This window comes from Colossoma macropomum, unplaced genomic scaffold, assembly GCF_904425465.1.
Source record: "Colossoma macropomum unplaced genomic scaffold, Colossoma_macropomum, whole genome shotgun sequence".
In the NCBI taxonomy this organism is placed as follows: Eukaryota; Metazoa; Chordata; class Actinopteri; order Characiformes; family Serrasalmidae; genus Colossoma; species Colossoma macropomum.
In genome coordinates, this window is record NW_023494794.1 from 21887777 (window position 1) to 21907625 (window position 19849).

The following is a 19849-nucleotide window of genomic DNA, read 5'->3' on the forward strand; positions in this document are numbered from 1 at the left end:
CAAGAATGTCCATTCATCTGCTTCCACGGTCAACTGGCCATGTCAGCATTAGAGAGGTCTGATAAGCGATTTTTAAGCCAGGTTTTGTTGTAATTCTGTCTTTTTTCATTCAAACTCAATATTAGCACCATTAAACATTTTAAATTTTGATATTTTGTCTGGCTTTATTTGGAGATTTTGGGGGGACTCCAAAGTCAGCTATGCTAACTTGTGCTATATCCAGTGGCTAATGGGCCTTTTGTCCATCGGATGGGTTGAACTGGTTTAGAAATTTCACACTCAGTTTGCTCCCACTCTAATATGTGTACATTCTCACAATTAACCCAGCATTTCTCATGGTTGTCCCCAGATATTCTCTTTGAAAGATCACGTCTGGCCTCACAAATCTGTGCAATTATAAGTAAAAACAAAATAAACTGTAACTCTTTATTTGGATGGTAGATGCTTTGTAGATGCTTAGTATCTCTTTCAGTAACATGCAACTGAATATCTATTAAATGCTACTCAACTTGAAGTTGAGTGTGGAAGATTCTATTAAATCTAACCTTAAACCTAACCCTAACCTTAGCCTCAAGGCAAAACCTACACCCACTCCTAAACCTAACCTTAACCTTAATGTTGTTGATAATCAATTGTCACCATGAAGTGTGTTAATGATTTAAGTATCTGTAGATCATCTATAGGGGACCATCTAAATAAGGTGTGACCAAATAAACACTATAATATTGAAGTAAATCAATTTCTGACTTCAATGTGGTTCTATTTGGAGGAGAACGCTGATGGCTTATTATGTCACGTTAGCTAATAGACGCCATGTTAGCATTACAAGAAGTGACTCAGTGAATCATGAAATCTCAAATTTCACCACCACTTAATTCGATTCTACTCAAATTAATGATAATAAATGAAAAGAACAAACTGTTAAACTAATATCAGTGCAGTTATCAGAATGTGGTACCTCTATGTTCTCTATTTTACTGGCCAGCTGTTGCTGAAGGCGTGAGATGTGATTGGCCGTGCTCTGCCGGGCTTCCTGTAGAGTCAGCTGCAGTCTCTGCACCTCCTCTCTCAGACAGACGATCTCACCATCTCTCTTAGCAACCATCTGCTCCAGCTCCACATCTCCCCAACTCTGAATTACACATTTATCACAACGGTTTATATCAGTGTTTGAGAGCGAGATTTGTATGCATTCTGTCTGGATAACCTGCATCTCTAATTCTTTCTATACAATGTATACAAAACATTTTCATCATTCAAAACAATTATCAGTCTGTATTACTAACACCAAGCGTATGCTAAAGGGGAAATCCTCCAAAATTTCAAAATTCAAATTCTGAATAATTAAATCTTTAAATATTTAAGATGTAAACAAAGACATGCAGAGTGGTTTGATGTGAAATGCTCTGTTCTAGAGAAACTTTAAAATTGAGTTAAAATTGAGTTAAAATTGTTCATAGTGATTCGAACCAGATGTCTGAAGGGTTAAATGCCTCTAAAAGCTCCCTCACAGGGAGTTACTACACAAATGATAGTTTTGAGAGAAGACATTACCTAAAATGTATTTATTTATCTATTTATCTATTTATTTATTTATTATAGTGGAAAGATACACACAGAGTGTTAAAATGCAAAATAGTACTATTTAGCTGCACAAAAAGCCTGTTTTGGATTTATTGTTTTTGTGATGTCACCAAAACAGACTCATTTCCATAGATCCACTTATTTGGCCTAGTTTCAGCCCAGATGCTTGTTAAGCTACACCATTTACATGTATCTTATACATATGACTTAAAGGCGCAGGAACAAAAACAGACTGTTTATTTGTAAAGGAAGAAAATCATCATGTAAAAATGAGTTACTGTTTTTGGTACATAAAACAACTGAAACGTCATAAGTGGACCTCAGGGGAAAAATTAAATACAAGAAATATGTAGGACATGGGGCTTTTAAGGGAGACCTTAAACATAATGATGAAAGGAATTTACAAAAATGAAATGTGTTACATTACCATGTTGATGTAATGATGCTTTTTCTAGTGCTCCGTGTCTTCTTGCCTTCTGTGAGTTTGGTCTGATGGAGATATCGGGATGCACAATTAGCGTACATAACACCATCAACAAAACAATGAAACCATTATAGCACATACCAGTATACACTGATGGGTAATGTATAATGTCTCACACCAATTTTAACTATTAATATTTAATTGATCCATACAAAACCACTGTTAGGCAATATTACACATATCTAGCCTGAGGCCTGTCTGACATCACAGGATTTCTTTCTTATCCAGCTAACTTTTAGCTTAATTTGCTCTAACTTTGTATTTTCTGTCTCATGATATGGATCACATGGGACACATCACCATGACAGCTCTTAACCTGCTCCATGCTCAAGGAAGAGGTGGGTATTTCAGGTCCAGAGAGTAAAAATCCATCCCAGGCTTTTGTTTCAACTACCTGTCTTCTCTACTTCGCTCAAATCAGCAGAAGAAGCGTCAGTCGGAACAAAATCCTGGGGTGGATTTTTACTCTCTGGACTCAAATTTGCCTCTAGGTCTAAAGCAGATTAAGTTTGGGGTTTTGGATCATAAACAGTTTTTGGACCAATGAGGAGCGAGCTTCTGACCAATCAGGGACACAGGAAGGGCCTTCTGACAGAGGTTTTCGGGTCACTTTTTCACTAGATAATTTTGCTTGTGTCTGAAAACAAAATTGTCTGACAATATTGAAATCAGTTCACTTAATAAAATGAGTTTGGTAAACAATGTCTAGAAATGATATACATAATGATATATAATCTTGTTCACTTGTTCTTGTTCAGATGATCTTATATTGCAGTGCAGTGCGGTGCACTGCTATTTTTTGCTGTTATTAATCATCGCTGTCCAAAAAAACTCTATTTTTGTCAGTTTTTATTTTTGTACATCATTTAAACCCCATGTGTCAAACACAAGGCCCACAGCCAAGTCAGGCACGTGACACAGTGCTAATCAGCCCACGAAATTATTTTAATTTTCTATTCTTGTTAGCCTGTTTCACCTTGAAATGCACTACAGTCCCCAGCATGCACTGCAACATAGTGTGCGTTCTGACACACAACAACAATCTATGGGCCAGCAGTAACACAAAAAGAAAAGATGCCTGGTGTCTAGTTCAAGCAAATAAGTGGTTTAAAAAAACTACCTAAAACTATTTATTTTTATTTAGATTTTTTGCTGCTGCAGTTTAGGCATATTTTGAATAAACTATGGCCCGTTCAGGTCATGGCAAAATGTTAAGTAAAAAGAAATAAAACTGGGCCCACAGATTTGCTCAGATTTTTTAATATGGTCCTTTTAGTGGTTGAGTTTGACACCCCTGATTCAAACACAATGACTGATCTTTACATTGTGTGAAAATGAACTTTCATTAAAAAACGTTTTTATGTCTTCTCTTATAAATTTACTATTTTGGAGATGTACATGTTTTACTTGGGACAGTGATGAAATGCTTTACTTTCTACATATGTATGTAGTTTGGTTCTGTCTTAGATAAATAAGCTGCTCTACTTATATTTCATGCAACTGGCTGTTTGTCATAAACGTCACACTTTCAGGTGCAGGATCAATCTTAGCGGTCTCTCTATTATCAGAGAAAGTTGTTAACTGCTGGAAATCATAAACACACACTATGTATATATAGTGAGCTACACACTATGTACTATGTACATATATATATGTATCGCTGCTGTTGGAACAAAACCTTGCATTTCCAAAATGGTAACTTTACAGGAGAAGGAAAAAACTTTACACTTTACTCTTACTGTAAGTCAATGGAACCGGAATTTATTTCATTCATCATGAAATTAAAAAAATGGACAAAAATGGAGATACAAGGTTTTGTTCTGACAGCAGTGATACACATATGTATGTGTGTGTGTGTGTGTGTGTGTGTGGTCAAAGGTCAAAGGCCAGCTGAAGTCAGAGGGTCAGTTTCCCTCTTCATTACATATTCACTCTCTCTGCTCTTTATATATTCAGATTAGGAACCAATCCAGCTACACACAAACCACTGATTACCAAACATGAGAAATAACAGTTACTTACAGAACTCTACATCACGTCACACTGACACGGCCATGCTGTAAACATGTCATGGCAGATATCACATGATATCATGTGGTCATCACTTACTTAATGATTTATATAACGAAACATGGTGTAATGCTATAAAGTACATTTTACATTTGAAACCTCCATTTTTGTGTCTTTTTGGTCCTTTACCCTCCACAAACATTGCACTTTGACCCCCAAAGACAACGAGTTTGGGCACCGTCTACAGTGATGACATTTTGTATGGTTATACCTTTAGTGAGAATCAAACAGCATTCTTTTTCAATCACATGTAACATTCATACCTTTATTGACATTCAAATTTGGATTTTCTAAAAGCTCACTTTTTAGCCATATGATCTGATCAATTTGAAATAAATCTTCAGAGTGATGCGCAAGAGAGCTCAGAGAACATATGCACCAAATTTAACATTTCAGATACAAACACTGATGAATGAATGAATGAATGAATGAATGAATAAGTCATAGTAGTTACTAAATGACAAGCAATAATATTAAAAACCAAATGATAACCTTGGAGTTTAAGGGGTTACATTTGAGTACATCTAGTCAGATTATATATTTTGTTGATTTTCCAAGTGAAAACAAGTCATTTACAGAGACTAAAATATGGCATATTGTTATGAGTTTAACATATTGGGAAAAATATTATTATATATAAAATATTATTATTATTATTATAAAACATTAAATATAAAATGTGCCATAGCTTTTACACAGGACACATTTACACATGGTTTATTTATTTTAATTATTTACACTTTAACAAAACAAAGGAACTTTAGGGGCACCTAAACTTTTGCACAAAACTGTATAGAGTATAAAAGTTGGATAAAAGAGTAAATGTTGGTCTCTCAGTACCATGACCTTCTGAACAGTGACTAACAATGACAACAACAACAACAACACAGTAACATACACAGTAAGGTACATAAAACATCTGAAAAAATAAAATTAATAATAAATTTAAATGATTTTTAAAAATGACAAATGTGGATTTTAATCTGGATTTTAAAACATCTATCAAGCTTGTATTCTTAATATCATGTAAAGCACCAAAGTTTAGGAGCTCTATAGGAAAAAGATGATCAACCAACTGAGTTACAAGCAAGCAAAGTGTCTGTAGAGGCTCTAACGTTTCAATTAAATGGTAAGAGGCCGCTGATATGTGAAAACCCTACCGTATCTCAGCAGCACTCTGACTCCAAACAGTCCTGTCTTGCGGCCAGTCCAGTCCCGCAAATAAAGAATGGACACAAGCGCCGGCAGCCTCAGCCCACCATAGGTCCAGGGTGTGGGGAGTGGCCGAATGGAGGCTGAGAGAGAAAGAGGAGGAGGGAGAGCAATGCTACAGCTTTAATCAATAGCGCCAATCAATACTGGCAATCTATCAGACTGATCAATACCCTGCTCAGAACGAAAAACACCCTGCAATCAATACATCAATAGATCAATCACAGGGGCCGAATGATTCTGCTGATCAATAAGCCAAAAAGAACTGCATTTTCCAAAACATTCACACCTCTGCAGGGTTACTTTCAACCCATTCTTTTGTATCATTAAACCGTAAAGCTTTTGAGATTTACTGTCTAGAACTCTAGTGGTACCTTGAATGTTGTGATTAATAATGAGTAAAGACAATTATTCAATAAAAAAGTAAAAGGTTTTCTGATGAAATTCCAAGAATTCAAGAATTATTAAGAAATGTGTTTTGGGGATTTGGTGACCTCTCTGGTGGAAATGTGCAATTGCATGCAATATCAGAAAACTACACATGAGCCTAAACAACTAAACATAATATTTTTCTATATGTAGTTTGTCAACTCTTCACCTTTATTACAGCGACCATTCTTTTTCTGGCTTTCAGTTTTTCAAAGAAATCTGCTGGGATATTTTTCCTTCAAAGTTCAGTCTTAGAAGTTGGTTGCATTTTCTGCTTCTCATGATCCAGTTAATCCCAAACACATTCAGTGATATTGATGTCTGGACTCTGGAGTGATCAGTTCATTGCTTTGACAACACCAGCAGCTTCTTTGTTTGATGTATCTGTCTACTTTTCTCAGTGAGGCTTCTTGACAGCTACACATCCTTTCAGACCCACAGCACTCGTCTTCTCACAGTAGAAGGATGGACAGAAACACCTGTGGATGTTTTCAGATCTGAAGCAGCTTATTTTTTTCTTCTCTCTCAAAGATGAAAGTTTTAAGTGCTGTTTATCTGATGGGGACAGTTGTGGTGTCTACCAGGCAGCTTCAAATCATTTTGAACTTTAGTTTTGAAAACTCTTGTTTTTTAATAGTTATTTTCCTTTGACTTTTTTCCTTACGCAAGTGGGTTATTTTACATCTAATCTCCTAAAAAATATATTAATATAAATATATAAATATTCTCTTTCTGTGGTTTCCTTTGTCTCACTCTGTCTCCCATTCTCTCTCTCTCTCTCTCTCTCTCTCTCTCTCTCTCTCTCTCTTGCTCTCTCTCTCTCTCTCTTACACAGTGTAATGCTACATGCCTTAATACACAATATATTTAATAAGGTTTAATACATAGTAGCTTTCAATGCCACTATGAGACTCTGATAGCAAAATGAGCTCATGCATACATCTGCCTGTTCCAGGCCATTAATGTGATATTGACAAGAAAACTCATAAATGTTTAATTTCACAGATGCCCGTATGTGTTGCTATTCTGTCTCTGATGGGGATTATACAGGCTGTACATTAAAACTGGTCAAATAAGGGTAAATTTACTGTGGGTTACAAACTGCAGGTTTATCAGTTTGTTTTGTCTGAAATGTTCTAAGCAGCCGTCTGTTTTGTCTCCTTGTACATTCTGGGCAACATGGCTGCATTGATTGCATGGATCCTATTGACTGCAATGAAAAGATTGATGGCAGTGCTTCTGTGTCAGCTATATTGATTTTCCCCAGTTACGTTGCTATGGCAACCAAAACCAAGGGTGACCTGCAAGATAAATGTAAACATTAAGACGGTGAAGAGCAAGTTTGGGGGTCATTCCTCCCCACAGTTATAATAAATGATTGGTTGTTATATTACAATTATTATATATGTCACTTGGTGATTAAAAAAAGGTTTAAAACCCTTCAAAACTGTGATGCTAAATAGTTTGCAAAATGTAATTCACATATAAAATAGGCCTATTAAACCATTAAATGCCTGTTTTTCACTTTTGTGTGAGATGTTTACAAATTAAAAGATTGCATTTAAATACAAAATGATACGTGAAAAACACAAAAATGATTGACCACTTATAAATCATGAACTAATGACTTTCCTTGCTAATAGGACACATACTGACAAAAAAGCTAATGGCATTCTGCATGTTTTGGCCTCAAGTATTCTTCTGAAACTCTTTTACACCTATATCTATTAGTTTCCTTCATTTTTAAGCACTTTTTGAATATTCCTTCAGCACATCTAAGGTTATCACAGTATAATGTGTAATACTGAACACAGCAAAGTACCACTGTCTGACCTCTCTTTAAGCCTTACAATGAAACAGCTTGTTTTTGTTACTTGTGCCCTTGGCCATAACTAGGATCAAAATTTTAGTGAGGTCCATTTTGCCGGAAAGTGACCTACACCACATAGTAAATAAAATGACTGCTGAATACTGATTGAACTGCCAATGTATCTTATTTTTTACCAAATCATTGTTCCTTTTTCACCCATTTATAATTGTTATGTTTATTTTTCATCTAATCACTAATATGAGCAACTACCAAGCTTGCAGCCTAAATGGAGCAGATGGAGGTAGACTAAAGCATGTTCATTTAGCTAGTAATTTTACAAGTGGTCCAAAAAATTAATTATTGGGTTTGCATTTTACAAGCATAATCTGTGAGTTACACTCAAAAATTCTCACATTTACATTATAGCTGTGTATGTTAGTCTGTAGTGTGTCTGCTGCATACCTGAACATCTCAAGAAGTCAAAGTCACTCAGGGTAGCGTTAACATAGCATCTTGTACAGAGATAAACATAGTGGGGCTGTTACGTCTGTGACCAAAGCACAGCTGTTCTGAGATTCACTACCTGATTGAACAGTCTCATCACTGTTTCTACAACTTATTGAAACCCTTCAGAAACTTCAGAGGTTGTTTTTTCCCTTTTTACCTGAGGACCTTGGTGTCATCATGTCAGTTACAGACATGATGGGTGCTGATAATGAACTGAGGGCTTGAAGCAATGGCAGATAGCAATGGTGATTGGAGGGCTAAGAAAACAAGGTGGAGCTTGTCAGAGAGCGTAATGGTTTTGATTGGCCATAATACAGTGACAGCAATCATAGAAAACACAGATCTTAAAAAATGCAGTTTAATACATATTCTATCCTCATTTGATTGGGTAGGCCTGTGATACCTGCGGCTTTGCCTCTGCGTAGGCTATTGCATTATCAGAATGCCGCTGTTTTAATATTATATCTCATAAATGGAGATATGTAAACAACCCTTCTGAGTCTACCAAGGTCCAGACCTCAGTGTCATCATAGTTAGTTACGGCCGTGACTGTGCCCTTAAGACTGATATGTGTAAATTTACTCACTTTTGATTGCTTGCTGGGCTAAAACACTCATAATTTCAGACTGATTGGGTGGGGCTAAACTGCTGTAGGCTGAATATGCCAATGTATGTAGACATGGTTTTTTTCATAAAAAAAAATCAAAATGGGCCATTTTACTTAGTTCTATATATGGACAGTATGGAAAGCATGGACTGGGGTAGTAAATGGTATGCTTTGAAACTTTTTATTTTATATACAACATCAAGTATGTAAAAAATAGTGGAAAAAAACAGTGGAAAACATGTTTTTCCATGATATGTGTCCTTTAAATAAAGAATTTATAGTATTGAGAGTTTGAGTACTGAGTTGTTTACCGTTTTGTAGTATTGCAAAAGTAACTTTCAATACTTCATACAACACTACATCTCATATACTCGTGCTATAAACCTTGCTGAAAGTTTATGATTAAAGGAATAGTTATCCATAACACTTACCCATTATAACACTTAAACAAATTAAGTTATATAGCAGGCCTATAAAGAGTGGACTAAGGCATTCCAGTCCAATCACTGTGATGATATCTGAAATAGCCACAGGGCTGTCCCGATAATTTGCAGTTGGAGTTAGTCCTATTCAGTGAATTGTTTTGGCATATGTGACATTGGCTGGGGCTCACACCCCACCCCCCATCCCATCTACTGTATAACAATGGCTCCATTTGTCTGAGTATTAATAGTAGTTTGATCCCCTTCGCCTTCTGCTTCCAGACTGTTACGTACACACATGTACACTAGTACTGCGTGGCATGCAAAGCATCAGTAGCTATTTGAGTCTGAAACTGGGAATAACTCACTTAAGACAGCTGGAGATAAGTATGAGAATACAATGAGAGAAAGTAGACTGTAGAGGCATCATGACATAATGAAACTATCATTTTAGGCTTAGGCTAAAAACCATTGATTTTATTCTATGTTAACCACTATTCTAACTTGTATACAGTAATACAGGTCGTAGGCCAGTGTAAGATTCACGTTTACTACATTTAGCAGACTCTCTTATTCAGAATGACTCACAGAAGTGCTTTATTGCCCAACTAGAGAATGAATCCTAGCTTGTACAAATAGGTTAGGGTCCAAGCTACTCCGAGCTAAGGTACTGCCAGAAACAGTGCTGGTACCTAGAAAGGAAGATAAATAATATAGACATTTAGATAGTGTAATACAGGACATTTTAATGAAGTAATCTTTTGTGGTGAGTTACACTGCCCTTACTAGAAAAAAAAAGTACAGACCAGCATAACTGTTTACCAGTAAAACCAACATATTGTCGTTTTTGTGCAAAACCCTTGAATTTTATCATGAACAGACCAAAGGAAATGCTTCAAATTTACTTCTATTACAAGTTAAGAAAGTTTCCCTTCTACTAGTTTTTCCATCTCCTATAAAGTTACCATTCTGAAGATACAAGGTTTTGTATGCTGGTCAGCAGCAATGGTAGCTGCTATGCTGATCACAAGCAAAACAAGCATATGTTGTGTTTTGAATGCTAGCATGCTAGCATGACCATGATGAGTGATTAGAAAAGCATAAACCAGTTTAGACCAGCATGGAATTCATGGTGCTTTAAGCTGGTTTTTAGGCGTTGGTAATGCCACTACTGTGTTGGAAAAAAGAACTATAATGATTTACTATGAAAACATTAGCTAAGCGCCCTAGTTTGCCTGGCTGTGAGAAGCTTGTGCTAACAGCAGACATGCTAACATGCTGACAGGAGTAAAGTAGCTAGCACTAACTAATTTGTGTCGTTTCACAGTTCTTGAATTCATTTGACTTTATCTTAAAAGATTTCAGCTTGACACCCTTATCAGCTTACAACCTACACAAGGGTACCCCCAATGATTAGCTTACAACTTACATAAGGGTACTCTCAAGGATTAGCCTTGAAACTCAAGGAATTAGCCTCCAGGAATTATAATAATTCAATTCCTGTTTACATTTTTTTAAAGACTAAAATTATAGTGGTGAATATTAACATTTAACATGTCTCATATTTGACAGTGCTGTAAACAGAAAAAGCTCTATGCTTTGCGAGCCAGAGCAAACTAGATAAACTAGCTAGCTAATTACATGAGCAGCAAAGGAGACCATGATGGTGGGTTTTTGCCATGATTTAATGAAATGTGCCAGAATAATAGCTTCATATGTAACCACAAGTAGGTGACTGTTGTCAAAGGGAGTTTGCAACCCAGAAGGATGAAGTAAATTACTAAATAGTCTAAAAAACTGACCAATGAAGGGCTTATATTTTATGTTTAGTCTGTAAGCTTAGTTGCCCAGCTAAAAAGGCCTGCACAGACCAACACAAATTCTTAGCCGGTCTAAGCTGGTTTATGTTGGTTTATGCAGGTCTGGTTCTGGTTAAGCTGGTCACCCAGCAAGGTCATGCTGGTTGACCAGTATACCAGCATCCTAAACAAAAATATGCTGGTTTTGCTGGTGACCAGCCTGCTGACCAGCACGCTGACTACAACATATGCTGGTTGAGTTGATGACCAGCTAATCTGGTCTATGCTGGTTCTTCTAGCAGGGTGATCAGGTCTGAACAGTATTGCTCTTCCAGCCCAAAGCCCTACTTGAAAAGATTCCTTTGGAGGGTCCACAGGGTCTGTTTTGACTTCATAAAACTGTCAGACTTAGACAGGAGACTGGCTAGACATGAAGGGAGCAATCCCGAATCTCCCCAGGGTCCTCTTATTAATCTCCAAAGCCTGGTATCCTGTTATTCTAAACCACTGTTGTCCCAACCCCAAGAGCCTGGGGTTTTACGAAAGGAGGGGAGACAGGAGGGCATAGTGTGGGGGTCATCATTTACCTGTCACTTCCTAAAGAGGACATGGGTTATTTATATCGTCCAGTAGAGAGGGACATGGCGGGGCTACATAAGACCTTCCGTCTGCGCCCCATTGTCCAGCTGCATTTTGGGAATCCCTCATTGTTCTACCAGCCTCCGCCCAGCTACAGTCATGGTGAGTGGCCAACTGGCCAAGCCAATGTGATGCATGGGTCTGTCAGCTGAATTTAGGATGGAAATGGACAGTAGTGTAAGAAAAAGAATAAGACAAGAGGAGAACAAAGGTACAGATAGTTGGTTACCATATACTGTTTAGCTGATTAAAGGAATACTACAGTGTTTATCAACCTAAGCTTTACCTGTTGCATCTGTAGCATTCAGTCATTTACCACAGACAATAATTTTGATGTGTTTACCTTTATGATGCAGTTGTAGCAGATATAGATCAGATTGAAAAACACTGGACTGTTCTTTTAATGTAAAGTACATTGAGGCAAACTACAAACTGAGGTGGAATTCTTGGGCAAGTACATTAAAAAAGTTGTAAAGTTGGCATCTTAAGGACTTTTTTTAAAGGCATCGGAGATATACTGGTATAAGAGTGAATTTAGAAAACAGATTTTGGTCCTAAAATCTAATTGGCTGAGCCACGTTCGAAGCCATCATGAAATACTCAGTATGCACACATCTATGTCTGCCTCACAACAACTGAATTCTGTATTAAAGGGCCCATATCCTAATTTTTAATGACCCATTTTTAAATGACCATTTTCCAACCTCTCTTTATCCTTTAGAATCACACATGCTGTTTTTTACTATGACTTTAAGACAATATGTAAATTATCTCTGCATTGATTGGCTGCCCTGTAATGTGCCTCATTCAAAAAAGAGTCCAAGCTAAAACATGTCTTATATCTTATAACTTTCACGTAAACAGGCAGACCTAAACTGTTGTAGAACAGATAGGTGGATGTATGTAATTATGTTGTGTTTTTGTGACATCACCGAGAGAGAGTTATTGCACAGCATAGTTTTTATGTAGGTTTGTATGGACTTGGGAGTGAATGGTATATTTTGAAACTTTAACAATGATTGTATACTACTTCAAAAACTTTTATTTAAAAAAAGCAAGGAAAATTGGGTTTTATGGGATATGGGCCCTTTAATGTGCCAAGTCACTAACAGCCATTATTCTGTGGACTGTTAGGCTTTTTTTAAACTAAGGTCCTGCCAAAAAACTTTTTACTTAACTACGCTAAAAGATAGCAGACTAAAGAGGCTAAAAGACAGCTAGCAGGCTAAACCTCTCATATTGTTATTAACTGTTTACTGAATGATTCACTGCAAAACTACAACATAAAAAGTAAATAATGTGTTATTTGAATGTCTTACATGTTTAAAATGTCTGAACTTTGTGGTAAATTCTAACCTAAGTACTGTTAAACCCAGTGTGGGAAAACGAATGTGCAGCACCATTAGCTTGACACTAACACAACCGGAAATCACATAGAGGCGCTAGTGGAAATTAGCATTATCGTTGTGGTGGCAAATTGATGAGGAAAAACTAGTTAAGAAGATTTCTGCATTGAACACTGTTATATTTTTACTGTTATATGAGAAATAATTATGTTGTGCCTGAGAACGTTTTGATTTTTTGTTCTCTTCGTTTTTTGGTGTTGCGTATACTGTTGTGTTGTCGCTAAATGTGTTAGCTAACATAAGGAAGTTTCTACAGTGTTTATTATTTGCCATGATATTCTGCTGAAAAAACATTCCAAGCTGATCTAAACTGGTTTAAGCTGGTTTATGCTGGTCAGGTGATGGTTTAGCTGGTCACCAAGCAATGTTTATGCTGGTTGACCAGCATACCAGCATCCAAAACACAAGATATGCTGGTTTTGGTGGTGCCCAGCCTAATAACTTCCATTGCTGCTGACCAGCATACCAGCATCCAAAACACAACTGGTTCAGCTGGTGATCAGCTATGGTGGTCTATGCTGTATTTTTCTAGCGGGCTACTCTGAAGCACATCTCTAAAATCTCATCTACAGGCACCGAAAAAGGCAAAGAAGCGGGCAGCAGAGGGCGCCAACTCCAACGTCTTCTCCATGTTTGAACAAGCTCAGATCCAGGAATTCAAAGAGGTCAGAATTTTCCCACCTCCTTTTCACTTTCTCTGTCTTTCTCGGCCTCACATCCCTCCTTTCATCCATCATTTCCCTCTTGGTGACTGTGACCTGCCACCCCCTGCAATATCTCTCTGTCCGTGCCATTGACAGTCTCTCTGTTAGTCTCTGTGTGGTATGTAGAGCATGTTCCTTTTGCGGCATGCTCTGGGTGGTGAAGGGTGACACCCTCGTAAATCTCCAAAGCCTGTCAGCAGTGATTACACACGGGATGGAATGATAGCACTGCTCGGTCTGTCCAAGAGATCAGAGAAAATGAAATGCTCTGTAATAGTAACGGCAGGGAAATGAATGATATATTTCAGCAGTTCCTTATTTCACAGTTACATACACTTTTGCTGTCTTAAAGGGGAATTCCACCGATTTTTCAAAATTTCAGTAAAATTCAATCATTGAGATATTAACAGAGTCATTCAGAGTGGTTTGATATGAAATGGTTCATCGTGGAGAAACTGACTGACTCTGACTTTTTTACAGTGATGGTGATAGGAACCAGCCACACACTTTATTTACTATCCAAAACCACCAGTGAACCTGCATGTGTCTTCTGAGTTTTGTATGTAATGCTGATTATAGTAAAATAGCAGTAAATATAAAAGCAACAATGTTTATTTGCGGTAGTTTTTTGCCTTACAGCACCCTGCATGCGCCTCTCCACCATGAATGGGTTTGGAAAATACGTTTCAGCCCCAAAATCTTATCTCGAAACTAACGTCAAACAATGCCTCAAGAACAAGATAGTGTGTTTGTAACCATTTCACACAATACCTTTCTGTGAGGGAGCTTTGAGAGGCATTAAACCCTTCAGATGTCTGGTTCCTATCACCACCACTGTAAACAATTCTGACTCAGCAAGGAAAAAACAGTTGAAAGACTATATTGGAGGGCAATGGGTGCTGAAGCAACTGCCCATTGACTTGTATTGTAAGTGTGCTTTAAAGGGCCCATATTGTACATTTTTTTTGTCATTTATCTTTCCCCTGAGCACCGTTTATGATGTTTGTGTAGGTTTATGCACCCAAAACAGTCATAATGCATTTTGCATGACCATTTTTTTTCAAGTTTTCTTTATCTCTCACATACATCAGACTGTTTTTATACTGTACCTTTAGGAATTAAATATGTAAAAGACCTCTGTTCTGTTTAGCTGTCATATATTATGCCTCATCCAAAAATCTGCCTGGGCTGAAATTCTCCTTATAGGTTCAGCAAGATTGGCCGGAACTAAACTGCTATAGGCTGAATAGGTGGACATACGTAAAAGTATTAGTTAACATGGTTATTTGCAACCTTGTTGCAGTATATGGACCGTATGAACTCAATCGTCCATTTTAATTGTCCATGTTAATGGACAGTGTGGTACACATCTGGCGGACAGGTTGAAAAACACTGGAATATTCCTTCAAATGTCATAGAATCGTAGCCACCAAGGTCTGAAGAGCTTGTTTGTCTTTGTGTTGGCAGGCTTTCACCATCATGGACCAGAACAGAGATGGCTTCATTGACAAAAATGACCTGAGGGACACCTTTGCAGCTCTAGGTTGGTTTAGGCAAGTTTCTCAACAGACTGAGGACAGAAATCTCAACAAGAGAAAATAGATATCTCAGTCTGATACATAGGCCTTTCATTCATTTGAAAAGTGCTGGAGTAGTCCTTTAACTTATAGTGCCCATATACTGAGCTCTGTTCTGATTGGCTGCCCTGTACTCTGCTGCATTCAAAAGGTAGTACTCTGTAGAACTTCAGTGTGAGTGGGCGGAGCTAAACTGCTGTAGGCTGAATAGGCAACGTACAGCCATATGCAAACGTTTGGGTGCAGTTCTGCACATTTTAATGCACAATTGCTGTTTCTTTGCTGAATTGAACACAAAATGTGTCCAGAAGTTATATCACATTTTATATTTTGTTTTTTTCAAATAAACAGAGTTAGTGCGCTAATATTTGCAGAAGAATGCCCTATGTCCGTTAAGTTTGTGCCTTGTAGGGAATGTGTTAAGTTACTTTCACTTATAAAACCAACATAATATGTCGTTTGACCAGAGTTGTTTACATTTTTGTATAAAACTGTATTAAAATGCTTGTTTTTCAATATATGGACTGGGGAGTGAATAGTAAGTTTGGAGATGTTTTAGTTGTTTTTAGACACTACATTATATGAAAATTTGTTCTGACATGGGCCCTTCAGCAAATCAAAAAACTGAAACAATCCCAAAGTATCATTTACACAACACCACAAATACCAGTGGTCCCCATTTTCTTGTTCTTTCTGGAATAACAGGGCGCCTCAATGTAAAGCAGGAGGAGATCGACGAGATGCTGAAAGAAGCCTCTGGACCCATCAACTTCACCGTGTTCCTCACCATGTTTGGAGAGAAGCTTAAGGGTAAGCAATCGAGATACAGAAAGAGTGATGGATTTGCTTGATTTAATTGTGTACTTAATTTTCCCAAGTATTAATAAAGTACACATTTGAATCAAGACGACTCGATGCACCACTTTTTTCAGTCCAGTAGTCTTTCTGTCAATAACGAGAGATTGTAATGATCCATAAACACTGAGCTGTAAACCCTGCAGGAGCTGATCCAGAGGAGACCATCCTCAATGCCTTCAAAGTCTTTGACCCCGAGGGGAAAGGTGTCCTGCGGAAGGAGTAGTGAGTAGTGGTGTCTGTTGTTTGTAGAATTTATCCATTTGAAATACCGGTTGGGGAGTCTTCTAATGAAAACTCTTCTTGTCTGTATTCCTGTGTTATTTCTAGTATTACTGAGATGCTGACCACACAGGCTGACAGGTTCTCGAAAGATGAGGTAAGACAAGACCATTGTCCAAGATGTGGTGCCGAGAAGGCCTATAAAGCCACTGTATATAGATAGCAGTGTCCAAGAATGAAGGAATTCTGAGAGGAGTTCCAAGATATTAGTGGTGTTTAAAAGCCAAGGCAGCAGCTGACGTCAGAGAGCCCTTGCTAGTACGGCATATGAGGGATTCTCTTCATTGCTTGGTCACACCTAATCAAGCCGGCCTTAGGCTGTAACAAGGTGGCATGTCTTACTACAGTAAGCAATGTGAATAACACCAGTATACCCAACATTGTGTCAAGGGGCCTCATTCACCAACCATCTTAATAAGACATTTCTTCTTAAAACCCACTCATGCAATTTTCACAAAGATTCTGACACTCACCAGTGTTTTCTTATTCAGGATTTATTCTTAGGTAATAACAGAATCTACACACACTCAAGAGCACAAAGGTGTGAACAGTTCTGTGGTTTAACAAGGTGTCATGGATCCGACATAGACTTTTTTCTTAGGATCTTTATCAAGAACAAATTTAAGGACAAACTTAGGAGGATTTTGGTGAATGAGGCCCATAGTTCTAATATAGGTGAGTAGTATGAGGTCGTGTCTGCAACGCTCAGACAATAAGCTAAATTGCTCCTAAGTTCACTGAGGCCTGTCTAGCTGTCTACTGAAAAATCTTGACCTCTTTATGACTTTTGGTGAGCCTAACCATGACCTTAATCAACGCTTTTTAATGTTTCCTTGCCATCTTGGCATTTCCACAACTTATCATATTGAGATCTGATGTATTATATAAAAGCTTGAGGGAATGTAGGACCCAGGGAGCAAAGAATAGATATGCTTCCTGTTATATTCTTCACAAACTACTATATGCTACCAGCATGGTTTATTTATTTCACAATGACTGTGTATACAACTTGCATTTAACTATCAAATCTGGCGCGGCAGCATCGCCAATGTTTCCACCATTTTTCAAATGGTTTTCAAGAACCTGTGGTGCGCGTTAATCAATATGGGCAGTTTGAAGGTCTGGAAGGATCCATCATCTGATTCCCTTGAATTGTTAGGAATGAAGGTGGGTTTCTCAGCTGCATTTGAAGGATCCTACAAAATGGGTCAGGCTTCAGGAACACAGCGGCCGATAAATGCTGCCTACATCCTTGGTTTTGAGACACATCTATATCATGTCAGACTCAAATTGAAGCCTACATTTATACTTATTCTTTATCCTGGAGATCATGTAACAGAACATGAAGAACAAAGAACAAGAACAAAAGAACAAGAACAAAAGCTTGTAGATAGATGCAAACAGAGTGATTGCATTAATTTGGGTAAAAAGATGGTTAAAACAAGCACAATGGCTTAAACCAACCATGTGAAACTGGGGACATTCCAGGCCAAAGTGCTGCAGAGATTAACATTTACCCTCATCTAACGCTCTGAATTCAGTGAAGGTCTAATTAGCTGATGAGCTAAATCAGGTGTGTTTAATGAGGCAGGGTGCTGAAGTCTGCAGTGTTTTGTCCTATGAGGACTGGAGCCTGACACATGTGGTTTAAATGGTTTAACCTTTCTAGATCGCTGTACTGGTAAAGGCACACTTCCAGTTTTGACTCATCATTTTTATCAGGATTTGATTCCCGCAAACTATTTTATGATCAGTTATTTACAGCGGTTATGATCATCTCTTTTGCAACATTAGCACCAAATGAGCAAAGCCCAGCAAATCTGTGGGTTCTTATCTTCAAAGCCTTGCCGCTCTCCACAGAGACTATAATCCAAAACATGTGGCCTTGATAACAGAAATCAGTTTAGAGATTTATGAGTCAGACAGAAATAAACTAGCCCCTGTTACTCTGTGTCAATAATCCACGCCATTATTCTGACTTGAGAGTGTTCCTTTTCAAATGAGGCCAAGATCACATCTGTCGCTCAAAGTATGTGGGAGCAGTGCTCCTTTCACTTTGGGTATGCTGTTTCAGTCAAAAATGGGGCGACAGTTAAAAGTTTAAACTGTTTACTACCAGGAAAAAAGTCACAGGAACTGGTCGGCATCTGGGTGTCTAATAACCTTTTAAATACCACATAAAAACAATAATCTATCACAAATCAATAGCAAATGACAACAGGAACAAAGTTTACTTTTCTCCTGCTGCAGTGGTGATACATGTTTGGCAGTGTGTTTATGTGAAATAATAAATCTTTATCTTCTTTATCATCTTCATCATCAGATAGAGCAGATGTTCACCGCCTTCCCCCCAGATGTTTCAGGCAACCTCGACTACAAGAACTTGGTCCACATCATCACCCACGGAGAGGAAAAGGACCAGGAGTAAAGCTTCGGCCTGTTTCGTCCTGCCACTGACCGCTGCCCCCTCACCAACTGCTGATTCTGCTAATGGCTGTAAGGTTTTCTTCAGCTCATCCAGAATAGAGGACAAGAGCCAAAAAGTCCCTGCAAAATGATGTGTTGTTTTTATATATAATCATGATTCTTTGCTTGTAAAATAAACAGCTTTTGCACATTTGGCTTTATTTTATCTTTTGATTTTTCCTCTCATGTTTCTATTTATCTGATAATGTATATCTAGAAAGCTGTAACATTACTGAAGTGAGTGCTGATGGAATGGATTATCTTCTCATGAAACAACATGTCTCTTCTCTTCTTTTTCTGTTTTGAAAATCAAATAAAATTAATTTCACATAAATTTCTTTGGCTCATCATCTTGACCTTAATAGCCTTCAGCCATCGTGTCTATTCAGAATTTGTTATTACCGTAACCATAGAAAGAGCTGTAATGTAACCATGGAGATGGGTGTAGTGTAACATTAAGAAAACTGGAGTGTAACCGTGGAAATGTGTGTAGGGTAACCATGGAAATAGCTGTAGCATAATCATGGAAATTGGTGTAGCGAAATTGTGGAAATAGCTGTAGCGTTACCATGGAAATGGGTGTGATGTAATCATGAAAATAGCTGTGGTGTAACTATGGAAATTTTAGCGTTACGACAAAAATATTTGTAACAAAATTATGAAAATAGCTGCAGCAAAACCATGAAAATAGTTGTAGTTGTAGAATAACAATAGAAATTTAAACTAGATTAAACTACACCGGTGTATCGTAACCATGCACGGTGTTACAAAATCATGAAAATAGCTGTAACGTAACCATGGAAATGGGTGTAGCATAATCATGAAAATAGTTTTAAAATAACCAAAATCATACAGAGCTGTAGCTTAACCATAGAATGAATGTAGCATTTTGAAAAGTAGGCATGGGGTAATTTCCGTATAAGGGAAAATCTAAAATCTAGAGCGGTACTAAAAGACCAGAGTAAATCGGGGCAGGGGACGTTCTAGTTCAGTGTA

General features: G+C 37.7%; 1 protein-coding gene across 1 annotated transcript; it reads left to right on the forward strand.

The window, feature by feature from the left end:
• The first annotated feature begins 11589 nt into the window (after nt 1–11589).
• On the forward strand, nt 11590–19181 carry myl2a (myosin, light chain 2a, regulatory, cardiac, slow). The gene is made up of 7 exons (XM_036580585.1): nt 11590–11665; nt 13542–13634; nt 15141–15216; nt 15956–16060; nt 16252–16330; nt 16436–16484; nt 18711–19181. Exons 1-7 carry the CDS (start codon nt 11663–11665, stop codon nt 18813–18815), a joined length of 510 nt encoding a protein of 169 aa, XP_036436478.1. The 5' UTR covers nt 11590–11662; the 3' UTR covers nt 18816–19181.
• Nucleotides 19182–19849: the final 668 nt, after the last annotated feature.

Coding starts and splice junctions, on each gene's coding strand:
- myl2a (XM_036580585.1), top strand. Junction 16,061..16,251: donor GTTTGGAGAGAAGCTTAAGG/GTAAGCAATCGA, acceptor TAAACCCTGCAG/GAGCTGATCCAGAGGAGACC. Junction 16,331..16,435: donor GGTGTCCTGCGGAAGGAGTA/GTGAGTAGTGGT, acceptor TGTTATTTCTAG/TATTACTGAGATGCTGACCA.